The sequence below is a fragment of the Centruroides sculpturatus genome, unplaced genomic scaffold (assembly GCF_000671375.1).
Source record: "Centruroides sculpturatus isolate CEXI.00-Female unplaced genomic scaffold, Cexi_2.0 scaffold1794, whole genome shotgun sequence".
NCBI lineage: Eukaryota > Metazoa > Arthropoda > Arachnida > Scorpiones > Buthidae > Centruroides > Centruroides sculpturatus.
In genome coordinates, this window is record NW_019386035.1 from 65,050 (window position 1) to 78,086 (window position 13,037).

General features: G+C 34.7%; 1 protein-coding gene and 1 long non-coding RNA gene across 2 annotated transcripts; both read left to right on the forward strand.

Moving 5' to 3' along the window:
- Positions 1-770: 770 nt before the first annotated feature.
- LOC111613241 lies at positions 771-1,890 on the forward strand. The gene is made up of 4 exons (XR_002754743.1): positions 771-939; positions 1,086-1,174; positions 1,293-1,328; positions 1,457-1,890. It is a non-coding gene; the product is annotated as an uncharacterized LOC111613241 (long non-coding RNA).
- Positions 1,891-7,341: 5,451 nt separating this feature from the next.
- LOC111613240 (protein kinase C iota type-like) lies at positions 7,342-9,838 on the forward strand. Its single transcript, XM_023354589.1, has 8 exons — positions 7,342-7,359; positions 7,549-7,643; positions 7,722-7,858; positions 7,937-8,022; positions 8,095-8,170; positions 8,246-8,383; positions 8,452-8,531; positions 9,752-9,838. The coding sequence occupies exons 1-8, from the start codon at positions 7,342-7,344 to the stop codon at positions 9,836-9,838; spliced, it is 717 nt and encodes a 238-aa protein (XP_023210357.1).
- Positions 9,839-13,037: the final 3,199 nt, after the last annotated feature.

Here is a 13,037-nt window from a genome sequence, read left to right on the forward strand (position 1 = left end):
TTTGTTTAAAGAAGAATGGAGCTTCTGAGCTACATACTGAGGTGCGTCGTCCTTGAACGCAGAACTCCCCCACCGCTAGAATGGACGTTGAATCAACGATGACGCTCTGTATCGATGCTTTCCACGCGTTCAGATAACTCGCCTTGTGAATTCTCTTATGTTGGAGTACTAAAGAATACGGTTTATGATCCACCATTATCCACGTCATTGGCAAAGCTCCGGGACCTAATTACCGCTGCAAATAATATCATTCAGCCAATGCGTGAGGAGAACTGGACAACTGCTTAGACATACGACTAGAAAAAGAACACATGTAGAACAGCTTTATTCGTGTAACACAAACTTCGATTGTTCCTAAATCTTTTCAATAAAAATATATTTCGTATACGCTTCAGACGAAATTGTTTTCAGCGGGAATTCCTTTATTGTATAAATTAGAGGAAGAAATTGAAAAAAGTTGACAAGTAGTCACGACTATACGCTATATTTCCCAATTATCAGAGGAAGCAATTACAATACAATCAATAACTACAATGCCGAAACGACAAGAATAATTAAACATTGAAAGATAATAACAGATAATAAATGTCGATGGACGTTTCGATTAGCAATAAATCATTAGGCGTATTGTGTACTAATAATTATTCAATTGGGAATATGCGATATACACTCGAGATTAAATTTTGTTGAAGAAATTACGTATCCTTAGCGAGTGACGTCGATGTTTTTTGACTTTTTGCTTTTGAAAGTCAGGTGGAGCCACTAGATTTTTTTAAATTTGTAACTACCGACTTAACCGCCAATACCATTAAATTTGGAAAAGATTCGGGGTTCGTGCATTATAAGAAACGAGAAAATTCAGTCTTTTTTAATTAAGAAATGAAGGAAATTTGTTGCAAGGAAGAGAAATGCCGACAACGATAATGTTGAATTTATAAGGTGAGACGAACGTTTCAATTGGAATATTTCCAAGTAAATTCTCGAACAGATTAAAGAATTAGGATAATTTAAAGATTTAATTTGATAATCTAGTGTAAATATAAATGGGTTTGGTGAAATTAATGAATATTTTATTATATTTAAAGAGGTACACAATTTCCTTTATTCCCGTAACACGTGGAAAAACTTGACTGAAAGGTTTTGGGTCACCTTTTGCCTCTTTCCACTCAAACAGGTAAATTCTCTTTCCACTCAAACAGGGCGCATTATTTCGCTTTAATGTTATGAAAAGGAAAATACTCGGAGGATGACATCACTTTATGCATCATTAACATATCTGGTTTATTTTTTAGATTTTCCACTTCTTCCCTTAAGTATCCCGAAAGGTCGTATGTATATTTAAAATTTATGTGTCTAATAATATAAAAGTCTGTCAGATTTCTTTTAAGTGAGAAATTAATAATAAAAGTGAAAGTTTTATTATACAATGTTTGATATTTACGTTTTTTCTTGTAAGATATACTTCGGAGGAGTTCAACATTTCGCCCGAAGAATTACGGATGAAATCTGAAAGTTTGGAAGAATGAAGGGAACATATACTACTGAGAAAATGGATTTAAATATCGGAAAGACTTTCTTTGTGATAAATTTATCGAGAAAAATGTCTTTGTAAATAAACCTTGAACAATTTTTGTGGGGACCGAAAGAAACGAAGAAATTGTTATAAATGATTGATTTCTGCATTTTACGATAAATTTGAAATTGGATTTATTTTAGATTAAATATAGGTTTATTTTTAAGATATAGCCAATAAGTCGAACATGTTTTTCTGCATTTGTGGTTCTATTTATTGATTTATGTTCGATGTTTAAATTCAGATTTAACATCGTTTGACTTTTCTATAGGTTTTGTGCATGAAAATGCAAAGAAATTTCGCTGTGAAGATTGTGGAAAAGCATTCCGTGTCAAGTCCAAATTAGAAAGTCATCGCAGGATTCACACGGGAGAAAAGCTATTTCCTTGTCAGTTCTGCACACGAAGATTCAGCCGTAAGTGGGATTTAGGACGGCACGTTAGGATTCATTCTGGAGAGAAACCTTTTACCTGCGACCATTGCAAACGGAGCTTTACACAAAGTCAAAATCTAGTAAAACATCTTCGCATTCACACTGGCGAAAAGCCATTTGCTTGTGATCACTGCAAACGGAGATTTTCGAGGAAAGATCATGTAATAAGTCATCTTCGCATTCACGCAGGGAAAGAGACTTGAAAATTGTCTTGAAAATTCAGGTTAAGTTATCACAGGAAACACCTTCCAAATAAACATTCGTATAGCTCTTTTTTTCTTTTAAATTTTGAATGTTTTAGAATTCTTCCAGTATTTAGTTTATGGATGTTCTTTCAAAACGTGTAATCTGATTTAAATATTTGTTTTATTTAATTTATACGGTTATGAAAATAAAACGTTTTCGCGTTGAAATATTAACTTTTCTTATTGTAATTAAAAAACAAAGAAGCTTTGAATAACAAATCACAGTAGTTTTGATTTACCTTTTGATTCGTTGAATGCAACGTTATGACAGAAAATACTCAGAGGTTGACATTATTTCTTATTTAGTAAAAGGAAATATATATGTACGGACACATTATAAAACACATAAGAATCATGAATATCAATTTCAATAGAAAAATAAAATAATGTTGATAATACAGCGCATAGTAATAAGCCTGTATAAAACAATACAGTGATGATGATAATTGGTAATAACAATGAATTTTAGTCAATTCCTGTAGCTTGTCGAACGACTTGTCTGGGAAGTTTTTCTTCGCCTTTTGTCTGAATTGTTGGATGTAAAAATTTGACCAACATTTGATCTCCAACATTATAATGTGGAAAGTATTCTCAACTGCGAAGGTGCGTTACATCGTTCCGCGCCTTATTTTGTACAGAGTTCTGCCATGTTAGAAGCTAGACAAACAGCTTGTGATGGTCGACTGTTCTTTGTATTTGTTCAATGAAACATACTTTACATTCAAACAGTGTATCATTATACACAATCTCTTCACTTTTAACAGAAAGTACTCAGAAAATGACATTACATTATGAATCATCAAGAAAAATACTATAATATCGTCCATTTAACTTCAAAATTTTTCACATCTCTTTCCCATTATGAGAGATCTTACGGTAGAGATGGATTTATAAAAATATTGTAAATTCTAATAACGAATAGAATTTTTATTAAATCCGGCTTCATCCGAGGTACGACACGTGATCCTCTCCATCTTCCCACTCGCTCCAGCTTCAACCATCGAAATTTAATAGCACAATTTTCCTTATATACGAGTTATCTTGCCAAATTTCGTTTCTTAACCTTTAGTCAGCTTAATATATTAAGAAATAGATGCCAACACAAACAGGGGAAAATAAAACTCAAAGCATATAGAATAACAGGAAAAATCGAGAGAAAAAAAAAGAATAAAGATGCAAATTTAAAAACTATGCAATAAATTGGATAAACCATAATACATACAAAAATCGCCAGTAATCGTCGAAGCTATCTTTAAATGACGAAGATAGTTTCATATATCTTATTTGAATGAGGTTGAAACAATTTTTACGTACCAACCGACCATATTCATTACGATATAGGACGATACCGAAAACTTATACCATAAAGATACTGCAATTTAACAAGGGCAGAAAGGCGATATATTGCGTAAACGGAAAGTAAAGAAATTCATCTGGAGCTGAGCCAATCCGTGGTTTTGTACTCCAGCCGAGAGCCGAGTTGAATCTTCAAAATTCCGAGCTGTGCTCAGCTCATTTGTATATCTGTATCAAGGACGATCAGCACCCGATAGTTTTCCAGTCACAATTTTCAGTTTTTAGCGTATTTGCATAACTTAAATCAAGACTCGAAGCAACGATATAATATACAATGTATTTTCAAAATGTTTTTATCAGTTTATATGAAAAGTATTAAGAAATGTAAATTATTTAAATAGAAGAAAATTTATAGAATATAAATCGTAAACAACGTATTTATAACGATAACTTTTCTGAATTATATTCTTTATAAACGAGAATATTTTGTAAAAATTAAAACTTTTAGACAATATTTTTCGGCATCAATCATTTCCATGAGCTCATTTGCATATAAACTGTATTATCGACAACTTAATCGTTTTTTTTTTTTTTTGTATTGTAAGGATGTTTATGGCTAAACGAATCCATTGAGTGATATTTTAGAATTTCTGACAATTTTCGTTGTTATTCCTATGAATTTCCAACAATCGTATTGTTAGAGCGAAGGGACATGTCGAACGCTGGAGTTCGAGAAAGATTCAACTTGGAGGAAATAATTATAATTAACGAGAATAGAGAATCTGTGGTCGTGTGGCGAGCATCCTTGATACAAAAAGGAGAATTATTGAAACACTTCGTAATTGTGTGTCCGAATGAACGAAATTTTATTCTCAGACTATCTCTGACGTTGGAAATGCTCGAGCAATTTGCCAGTTTTGTACGAATCTATTATTAGAAAACTTACTTAAATTGGTAAATGGCAGTATGAAAATATTTCCGTAAATATTGGTGGAGTATCTAAAATAATTTGCATGCGTTAATAAGTGGAATAAAAAATTTTTGCGGGACTCAAAATCATTTAGAGTCCAAAATTTATAATTTATTATTCAAATAGTTTAAATATATTTTCTAATAAGTAAGCAGTTCAAAAATAATAAGTTTATTTAAGTCTTTCCCACACGGCCCACCAGTGACCAAGCAGTCTTTGATCCCTGAACACTGGGAGTTGGGTCCTGGGTTTGCGCCTCACTCGGATGGGCTGGCCATGTCGAGTTTTCCGAGTTTCCTTTACGTCTGTAACGCCTAAATAGGGGCCAGTTCTTCCTTAAAAACATTTCCTGGAAGGCATTCCCCTAGGCAGATCGCGCAAGTGTTCCGTTGCCATAACTAAACATATAAACAAACTTTACCGCACCCTAAACAATACTCATTTCGATAAACTTAAAGCAGCAAACACACACAATTTAAGATAAATAACACAATTAAATGTCGCAATACATATAAAATCGAACACATCAAAAATAAAGCGTAAAAAAGCACAGAATTCATCGGAGGTAACGCGAGAAGCGAGAGAACACTTAGGCGCACAACGCATTGCATTTAAGTTTCGAGAGCATTTTTCCGTTGCTCCAGCAGTTCGAACTTCGAAGAACCGAGGCGATTTTTTGTCGAATTTAGTTCGAACTCCGAAGCGCTTGAAGTTAGAATCGTTCGAAATACGAGATATTACTGTAATATAATAATAATGAATAGAAAACGCTTTGGCAGATTGTTTAAATATAATTAATTTTCTCCCGGGATTTCCAGGGATCCCGGAAAATCGTTCACATTTATCCCGGGATCCCGGGACAAGCAAAAGACCGGGAAATGAGAAACCCTACTTCCATCTTTTTATTAATTGTTAGAAAAAAATTATAGAATTTTCTTCTCATATAATATAAATTTTTAAGCACTATTCTTTACATACAATGTGTAACAGTTTTTATAGTTAAAATTCCGCTTAATCCTGTAGGTACTAAGAGAACCTTTTCTTTTCAGCCCCATTGTATCAATACATTCGTCCATGCTCACAGTAGACGTTCTAATGGTGAAAGACAGAACACAACACGTGCCCACCAGTGGACATATATAACGGAAGAAAAAAAACAATAATGGACAAGGGTAAAGAACCACCAAATCCCGAAATTTTGTATACATTTTTAGACTGAGGAGACCTTTAATCGTCAAGAAATCAAAAAACTTCGGGTTTATTTTGTGTGTGAAAGAGCACAAATTGGTTCACTTTGATGGAAACCATTCCTGTGCGTTTATCTTGGTACTACGAGAAATTTGGTACTACGAGATTGATGCTATTCAATTTTATTAGTTAAAGGTTGAGGGTGTGAAGTGATAGAAATGTCGTGTTTCATATCTCGAAAAGGGTAAGGCCTGACAAAGATCTACATCGTTATTCTTATCTTACAAAACTTATTTATACCCAGGAAATTAAGTTTTTCGACATTTTATAATAAATTGTTTTATATCTTTTGTGGCGTTCGTCGCACTACCTGATTATGTGTTCGCTGAGAATATATATAGAACCTGTATCTCACCATTTGCTTTATTCACATAATGTACATAGAAATCCCGTTCTACACTATCGGTACGGTTGGTCAGGATGCACGTGTTGGTACATGAGAGTAACCCTCGTCCAGAGAGTAACTGACAAGTCGGAAAAAAGAATATGGCGGACGGCCTGCACATGTTTATATATCCGTCGCGCCAGCGCCATCTAGATTTTCAGATGTAGCGCTAGTTACAATTATTCGGCCGCCACATCTTTTATATAAAAAAATTTCAATAAAATATTATACGAGATTGTAAATATTAACGGAAAAGTTAAGAAACTTTTTACTAGATTTTAACTTTTTCTCACACAAAAAATTTCATATAAATCGAAAAAAGAAAAGAAAAACATTAATTTTAATGTCATTTTTCAACAATGATGTCGATGTAACAATTTCCAATTGTTTCAATTGTTGAAGCGAAATGAAGCGTTCAAGTATTCGTTTACGAATTTCTAGTGAAAAAATGATGAGAGAAAGGTAAATTTAATCAAAAGTAATGTTTACCAATGACGTTTCTTTCATATTTATTTAAAATTTTATCAATTTAGTTATAATAGAAGTGATGGCGCTGAACCCGACGGTCAGCAAAATCAAAATTATTGGATTAATAATGTAAGTTATTCAATATCATCGATGAATTTTTTGATTAAAAGTCAATTAACAAGTCTTTATTATGAAATACGCATTAAGAGTAACAAATATTATTATTTTGACTTTCCATAGAGTCTTTATGATTTGCCCGCCAATGAGTGTTTCTCCGCTTACAAAAGAGATTCACCATTCGAGGAAAACAAATCTAAGAGAGATTTAAAGATTGGAGGATTTAAACAGTTTTTCAAAAATATATTTTGTAAACTGTTGCGCTGTTTTTGCGTAAAAGAAGAAACTTCCGATTCACCGGTAACACTCGAGTTTCTTTGCTTTTCTCTGTTTTTCAATTAACAAACTTTGCAACTAAAATATTTTATAATCGTAGAAGTGCGAATTGGAGGATTTTCAATCTGGACTTCAACGTCTGAACAATACTAAAGAGAAGTACAAATTCCAAGAAATTGGTGAAGGATCTTTTGGCACAGTGTATGTGGGTCGGTCTAAAAGTTCCGACAAGGCAATCGCTGTCAAAGCCATCAAGAAGCGACGGTTTTCCCCAAAGCAGGTACGCATTGAGCCTTGTTTTCCATATTCTTTCTATCTAAAAACGATACAATGTCTGTAACGACATTGGTACAATCCAAGAATGTACTACAGTACTTTATTTTATCTTTGAAGTTTCTACACCTGACCGAAGAAACACAGTTCATTTATATAATAATGTTGTTGTTAATACCTTTAAAAAAAATTCTATGAACAACTAATACAGAATATATTCATTCCATAATTCCTATATATTAATTTATATTTTTTTATTTACAGGAATTCGATATTCTCAAAGAAGGAACTGCTTGGCGCCGTGTATCTAATCATCCTCACATCGTTAGTTTTATTGGACTCTTCGAAACTAATATTAGGTAAGCTTTACTTTTTTTGATATTACTGATTTGTAATATCTTACGTGTTTCGGCTAATAAACTATTCGTGTTTTTCAGTCACTGTTTCGTCTGTGATTACGTGAATGGAGAGAATTTGACCGACTTCTTGGAAATAAATGGAGTATTATCGGAATCCCAAGCTAAGACGATCGGTGCACAACTTGCTTCGGCAATTATTTACATTCACGATAAAGGTATTTTATCTAAATATATTTATACATATAAATTTTCTGTATGCACGATGTGACAAATTATTTTACTCGCTCCGATAGAAATAATTCACAGAGATATAAGCTCAAACAACATCTTAATAGATAAGAAGAACGGAGCACAATTGATTGACTTTGGTCTGTGCATAGTAAGTACTGTACGCCTCTTACTTTTCTTATACTGTGCTTTTCTTATGACGTGACGATCTTTTTGTTTTCAGTTCGAACGCCGTCCACAAGACTTCTGCGGCACTCTATTCTATTTATGCCCAGAAATTCTTCAACGGAAGGAGTACGGTAAGAAATATTATTTACATTTAATGGATTTTTTATTCCTTTGTTTTATTGGTGAAATCAATGTATGGTTTACAGACGCTTACTGCGATTGGTGGGCGTTTGGAGTTGTATTATATCAGATTCTGGTTGGAAAAACTCCAATGGACGTTTATCTGGAAGAAATTATGACCATTGAAGATTTCCAGTCATTGCCGATAACCGAAAAACTCCAAAGTAAGTATCAATTCAGAAGTGGTTAATAAATAAGGTTAACGATGATTAATATAAAAATGAAATTGCAGTTGCTGAAGAAATGGAGTTGACGTATCCGTTTGAACTACCGCAAGATGACAAACAAATAATCCAGGATTTGTTACAGAAAGTAAGTTTATGATGCATTTTATGTAATTAACTTTTTGATTTTTATACTATACATTTCACGAGAGAAAAATTGTTTTGATCGTGTTGTTTTATTTTGATATATTACACGTTTTATATTACCTTAACCCATATAATCTTACATGTTTTATAATTAACGTGAACTGCAATCGTTGGTTTTATGAGACAAATGATTTTTAAAGCAATTTAAAATTTTTAACTGAATAACTTCACTATTAGTTAATTACGTTAATCGAACATTGAAATCCAGTTTTCTGTAACTGACTTAATTACATTCTAATCATTGATGAGAAATTTAAAAAGTTATCGACGTATCACGCCTTACTTGTTTGTTTCATTGCAATTTCTCTGATATTGTTTAACAAAGACGAAAGTATGGTAATTGAATAGAGAAGTTGCAACAAGTACAATTATGTGACCGCAGGGTCGGCACCTCTTTGTTGCCTTGTCAGGACTGACACCACCGTGTCTTTTCGGACAGACACAGAAACTTGGTTGGTCGCAAATTTCGTTGAGCGAGCGGTCGCGCTTGTAGGCTTTCGGATTCGGAATGGAGGCGGAAAAAGACTACCGGAAGAAGTACACTCCACAGATTAACATTTAACAAAAATTCCCGTTTATTGGTAGCTATTATTTACATTTCAGAAGCTTAACACAATGGCTACAAAAAACAATTGTACATGCCTGACACGATTGCTAAAAAGAGAGGGATAAACCTATCGCGACCCTGACCGAGAGAGAGAGCTGAAAAATACCTTAAAATACTCGTAAGTCATAGACGTATCGATGCGACGTAGGTGTGAAAGTTTGCAACTCAGTTCGGAGAGTAATCCCTTTTTGTCTTTTCGGGCGGCGACGAGCGACGACGGCTGGAACGGCGGGTCGGAACACACACACACTTTAGTAAAGGTTGAAGTCGACTGCTCCCGGTTGTCATCACCCCCTCCCTTTTATTATGAGGCTCCTTCTGGGTTTTTCCCATGACTTGGTTAAGATTTCTAGTATTTTAGGACCAATAGTCAAACGTTGACTCGTTCGTTCCGGGTGACACATTCAATGTGTCACCTACAATAAGGAAGTAAGTCCATGGGAAACAAATTTAATCATCTCTTGGATGATTTTTCTCTCGAAAAATTTGTTTATAAAAATTTTTTCGTCAGGCCCGAGCTCACAATTAACTGTTATTATTGTTGACCATTTCAGAATCCTGAGGAACGTCTTACAGAAGAAAACATCAAAAATCACAAATTTTTCGATGATGTATCGTGGCCTATAATGCCAGAGTATTAATTCATTATTTAAGAGATGCACAGAATCGTTCAATGGATTATTTCTATCCTTTCGTTTATTTTATTTTTATTTTAAATATACACAAATGTTTTCGTTTAATTTCATACTTTATTCGTTATAAATAAAGCTTAATTAATTACTTATCGTTTCCGCACGTTTTGATTGTGTTACTCGTCTGATTTTTATATGATTCGCATCTTAAATACATTATTATAAATGATACGTAATTAGGAATCATTCAGTGGCACGCTGTCCATGGAAGCTGTGGAAACGCCTCATCCCTTGTTTTATTTTAAATATAAATTTCATATTGGGCCAGTGATTCTCAACTTTTTTTATCGTCACGATACACTTTTAATAGTTTAAAAATTTGGCGGCACACACTGTTACTTCGGCAAGTACCGCAGAACAACCAGTGACGTCTAACAGTGATTTTTAAACGAAGTTGGTTAATTAGGTATTTTCTAAACGCCTTGGTAACTACCGGCAATTACCCGTAACACTGGTTACAATTTCCAAAAGCGCTCTAAAAAGGTAGAACCCTGACATCGCATACGAGGGCTGTTCAAAAAGTGTCGGACCTTTGCTCGGCAAAAATACGTTTATTGATTTTGATGTACAAAACCCTAATCCCCTTCAAAATAGTCTCTTTGGTAGTGTATACACTTCTCCCAGCGTTCCTGCCATTGCTGGAAACACTGCTGGAACGCATCTTTTGGAATGGCCATCAGCCGGTCCGTCGCATTCCGCATGATGTCTTTTATCGACTAAAATCGAATTCCTTTTAGCAGCATTTTCAGCTTGGGAAATAGCTAAAAGTCACACGGAGCCACATGGGGAGAATACTGAGCGTGACGAACCACAGGAGTGTTGTGTTTGGCGACGAAAGCCCGAATCCGCGCATCATTGGTTTACGCGTAAAAAATAAAAGTCCGATACTTTTTGAACAGACCTCGTATGTAGGGATATTTTAAGTAGTTGAGAATCACTGTATTTTGCGATTATTTTTATATTTTAGCGTACTTTTAATAACTTAAAATTAACATGTTATTAGGCTATATTCGCATTATGTATTTTATTACAAATATTACAAATTTCTATACATGTGAAAAATAACGATAAGATTGTATATTCGAATATAAATTCGTATATGCACATTCCTAATGGAAGCGCTTGCACAGAGAAAATATCTGAATAGTGAAAAGCAGTCAGATTATAGACATTCGCGCGCTTTACACAGCACCAAACTCACACGGTTTAGCTGGTGGATGCTACACACCAAAATATCGTATAACGCTTACAACGATTCTATCCATTAGCCACTCGTAGGCAGCTATTTGACTAAGTGGATTGTTTTAAGATTTAAAAAGTGAAGAATATTTTCTGTTATTTTTATGTAGCCTATGTTTTGTCGAGATGTAATTCTTAATTTTAAAATAAGTTAAGTTTGTTGAAAAGTAAAGCTCTAAACCCTTTTCGGACATCAGGACGGCAAGTTGCGCTCAATTGTCACTGGATGACTGATAATTATCGTGTTAGAATTTAGTAGGAAGACGTGTTCTTACATCGAGTTTGTCGATAGGGTGACCGTTGTCCGAGTTAAGAGAGTTTGACAAGTTAAATAATAATAAAGGTTTAATAAACTAAAGTAAGGAATACGTAGAAGCTACGAAATCTACACACAACTACAATTATCTGCTTAGTAAAATAATAAATATCTATATATATCGTACTTTATATCTACTTGGACCGAGAGAGTGTACAATTCTAATTACAGTTCTAAGTACAATAACTCAATGTTTTTGGATCCTGTTCATGCCATGGTTGGGAAGACGTTCGTGGATCTAGTCGAAGTAGTATCGGCGGTTAGTAAGGAGTCGTGAGGTGTGCGCTGGCCAAACGGCAGCTCGGTTCGGCTCTTTCTTGTATATCCGCGCCGAAGATCGGGTGTATGGTCGTTATATCCCCATCTGCTGTGAGAATTCGATCAGATGACCTTATGTTTTCTAATGGTGACACTTTGAATTCGTCATCGCTGGGCCGGCTAGGGCGGTGACAATTAGACTAATTAGACAATTAGATTCTCAGCGTGTAATTGTTTACGTATCGACGTATCAACAATTAGTTGTTATAATTCTTTTTAATCACTTCCCGGATCTCACAATTTTCTGGAGAATATTTTGATTTATCTAAATTTATATTGATGTTCAGACTATATTGGCAAGTCGCTCTTAGAATATAGAACATATTATAATTAATGACGATCCGAAAAAAATTATATGGCTTAATGTTATTAATTTTTACGATACGGTGTACGAGGAGTGCGTCTGTTGAGTGCAGCTTTTCAACCATGAAGCGAATAGATACATGGGCAAGGAGTAGTTATGAAGTTTCCGTGAGTAACTATGAAGAACGACGTGTGCGATTATAAATGAGGATGTTTCATTGTTTGCTATACATTTCTTTGCTGTTCGACCGATTGCTAAGAATCTCGGTACTTACTTTCAAATCCTTCTAACAAACGTCATGTCGTACATTGCTTCTGGAAATTTCGAATGAATTTCTATAAATCAATTATTTTTTTTACATTTTGTTTCGTTTGTTTAGTTATCGCAACGCAACACTTGGCCATCTGTCTTAGACAGGCATGGGAAACATACGGCCCGCGGGCCAAGTCCGCCCCGTCTAATGAATCTATGTGGTCCGCGATCAATCTTTCAATATTAGCTAGTGAAGTGCGAATAGCTCGATGAAAAATTCTGACGCCTGAAAAGAAAAAAAGGTCAACAACTCACTGTGCATTTAGATTTAACCCTCCATTACAAATCTCGTAAGTACATCGTACAATGTTGATGAAGCATTATAATGTGAAAAATGTATTTTAATTTCTATCTACGGGGTGACACCACTATGAGATCTCGCACCACCTCAAAAATTTCCTAGGGCAGCCTTTGGTTCGGCCCGTGGAAAAAGTTTTCTTCCAAATTCGACCCGGGAACAAAAACTGTTGGCCACTCCTTGTGTAGGGGTTTTTTCCAGAAGGATTTTTAAAAGGAAACTGTCTTCTATTTCGGTATTACAGACGTGGAGAAAACTCGAAAATCTTTACGTGGCCAGGCTGTCCGAGCGCTGCGCGGATCCACGACCAAACTCCCAGTGTGCAGGAACTCGTACACTCAAAGTACCAGGACGAACTCCG

Bases quoted from the DNA above. Each gene is read 5' to 3' on its own strand.
- LOC111613240 (XM_023354589.1), top strand. The intron at 8,023-8,094 runs GTAAGTACTGTA...TTTTGTTTTCAG, and splicing joins TTGACTTTGGTCTGTGCATA to TTCGAACGCCGTCCACAAGA. The intron at 8,171-8,245 runs GTAAGAAATATT...TATGGTTTACAG, and splicing joins TCTTCAACGGAAGGAGTACG to ACGCTTACTGCGATTGGTGG.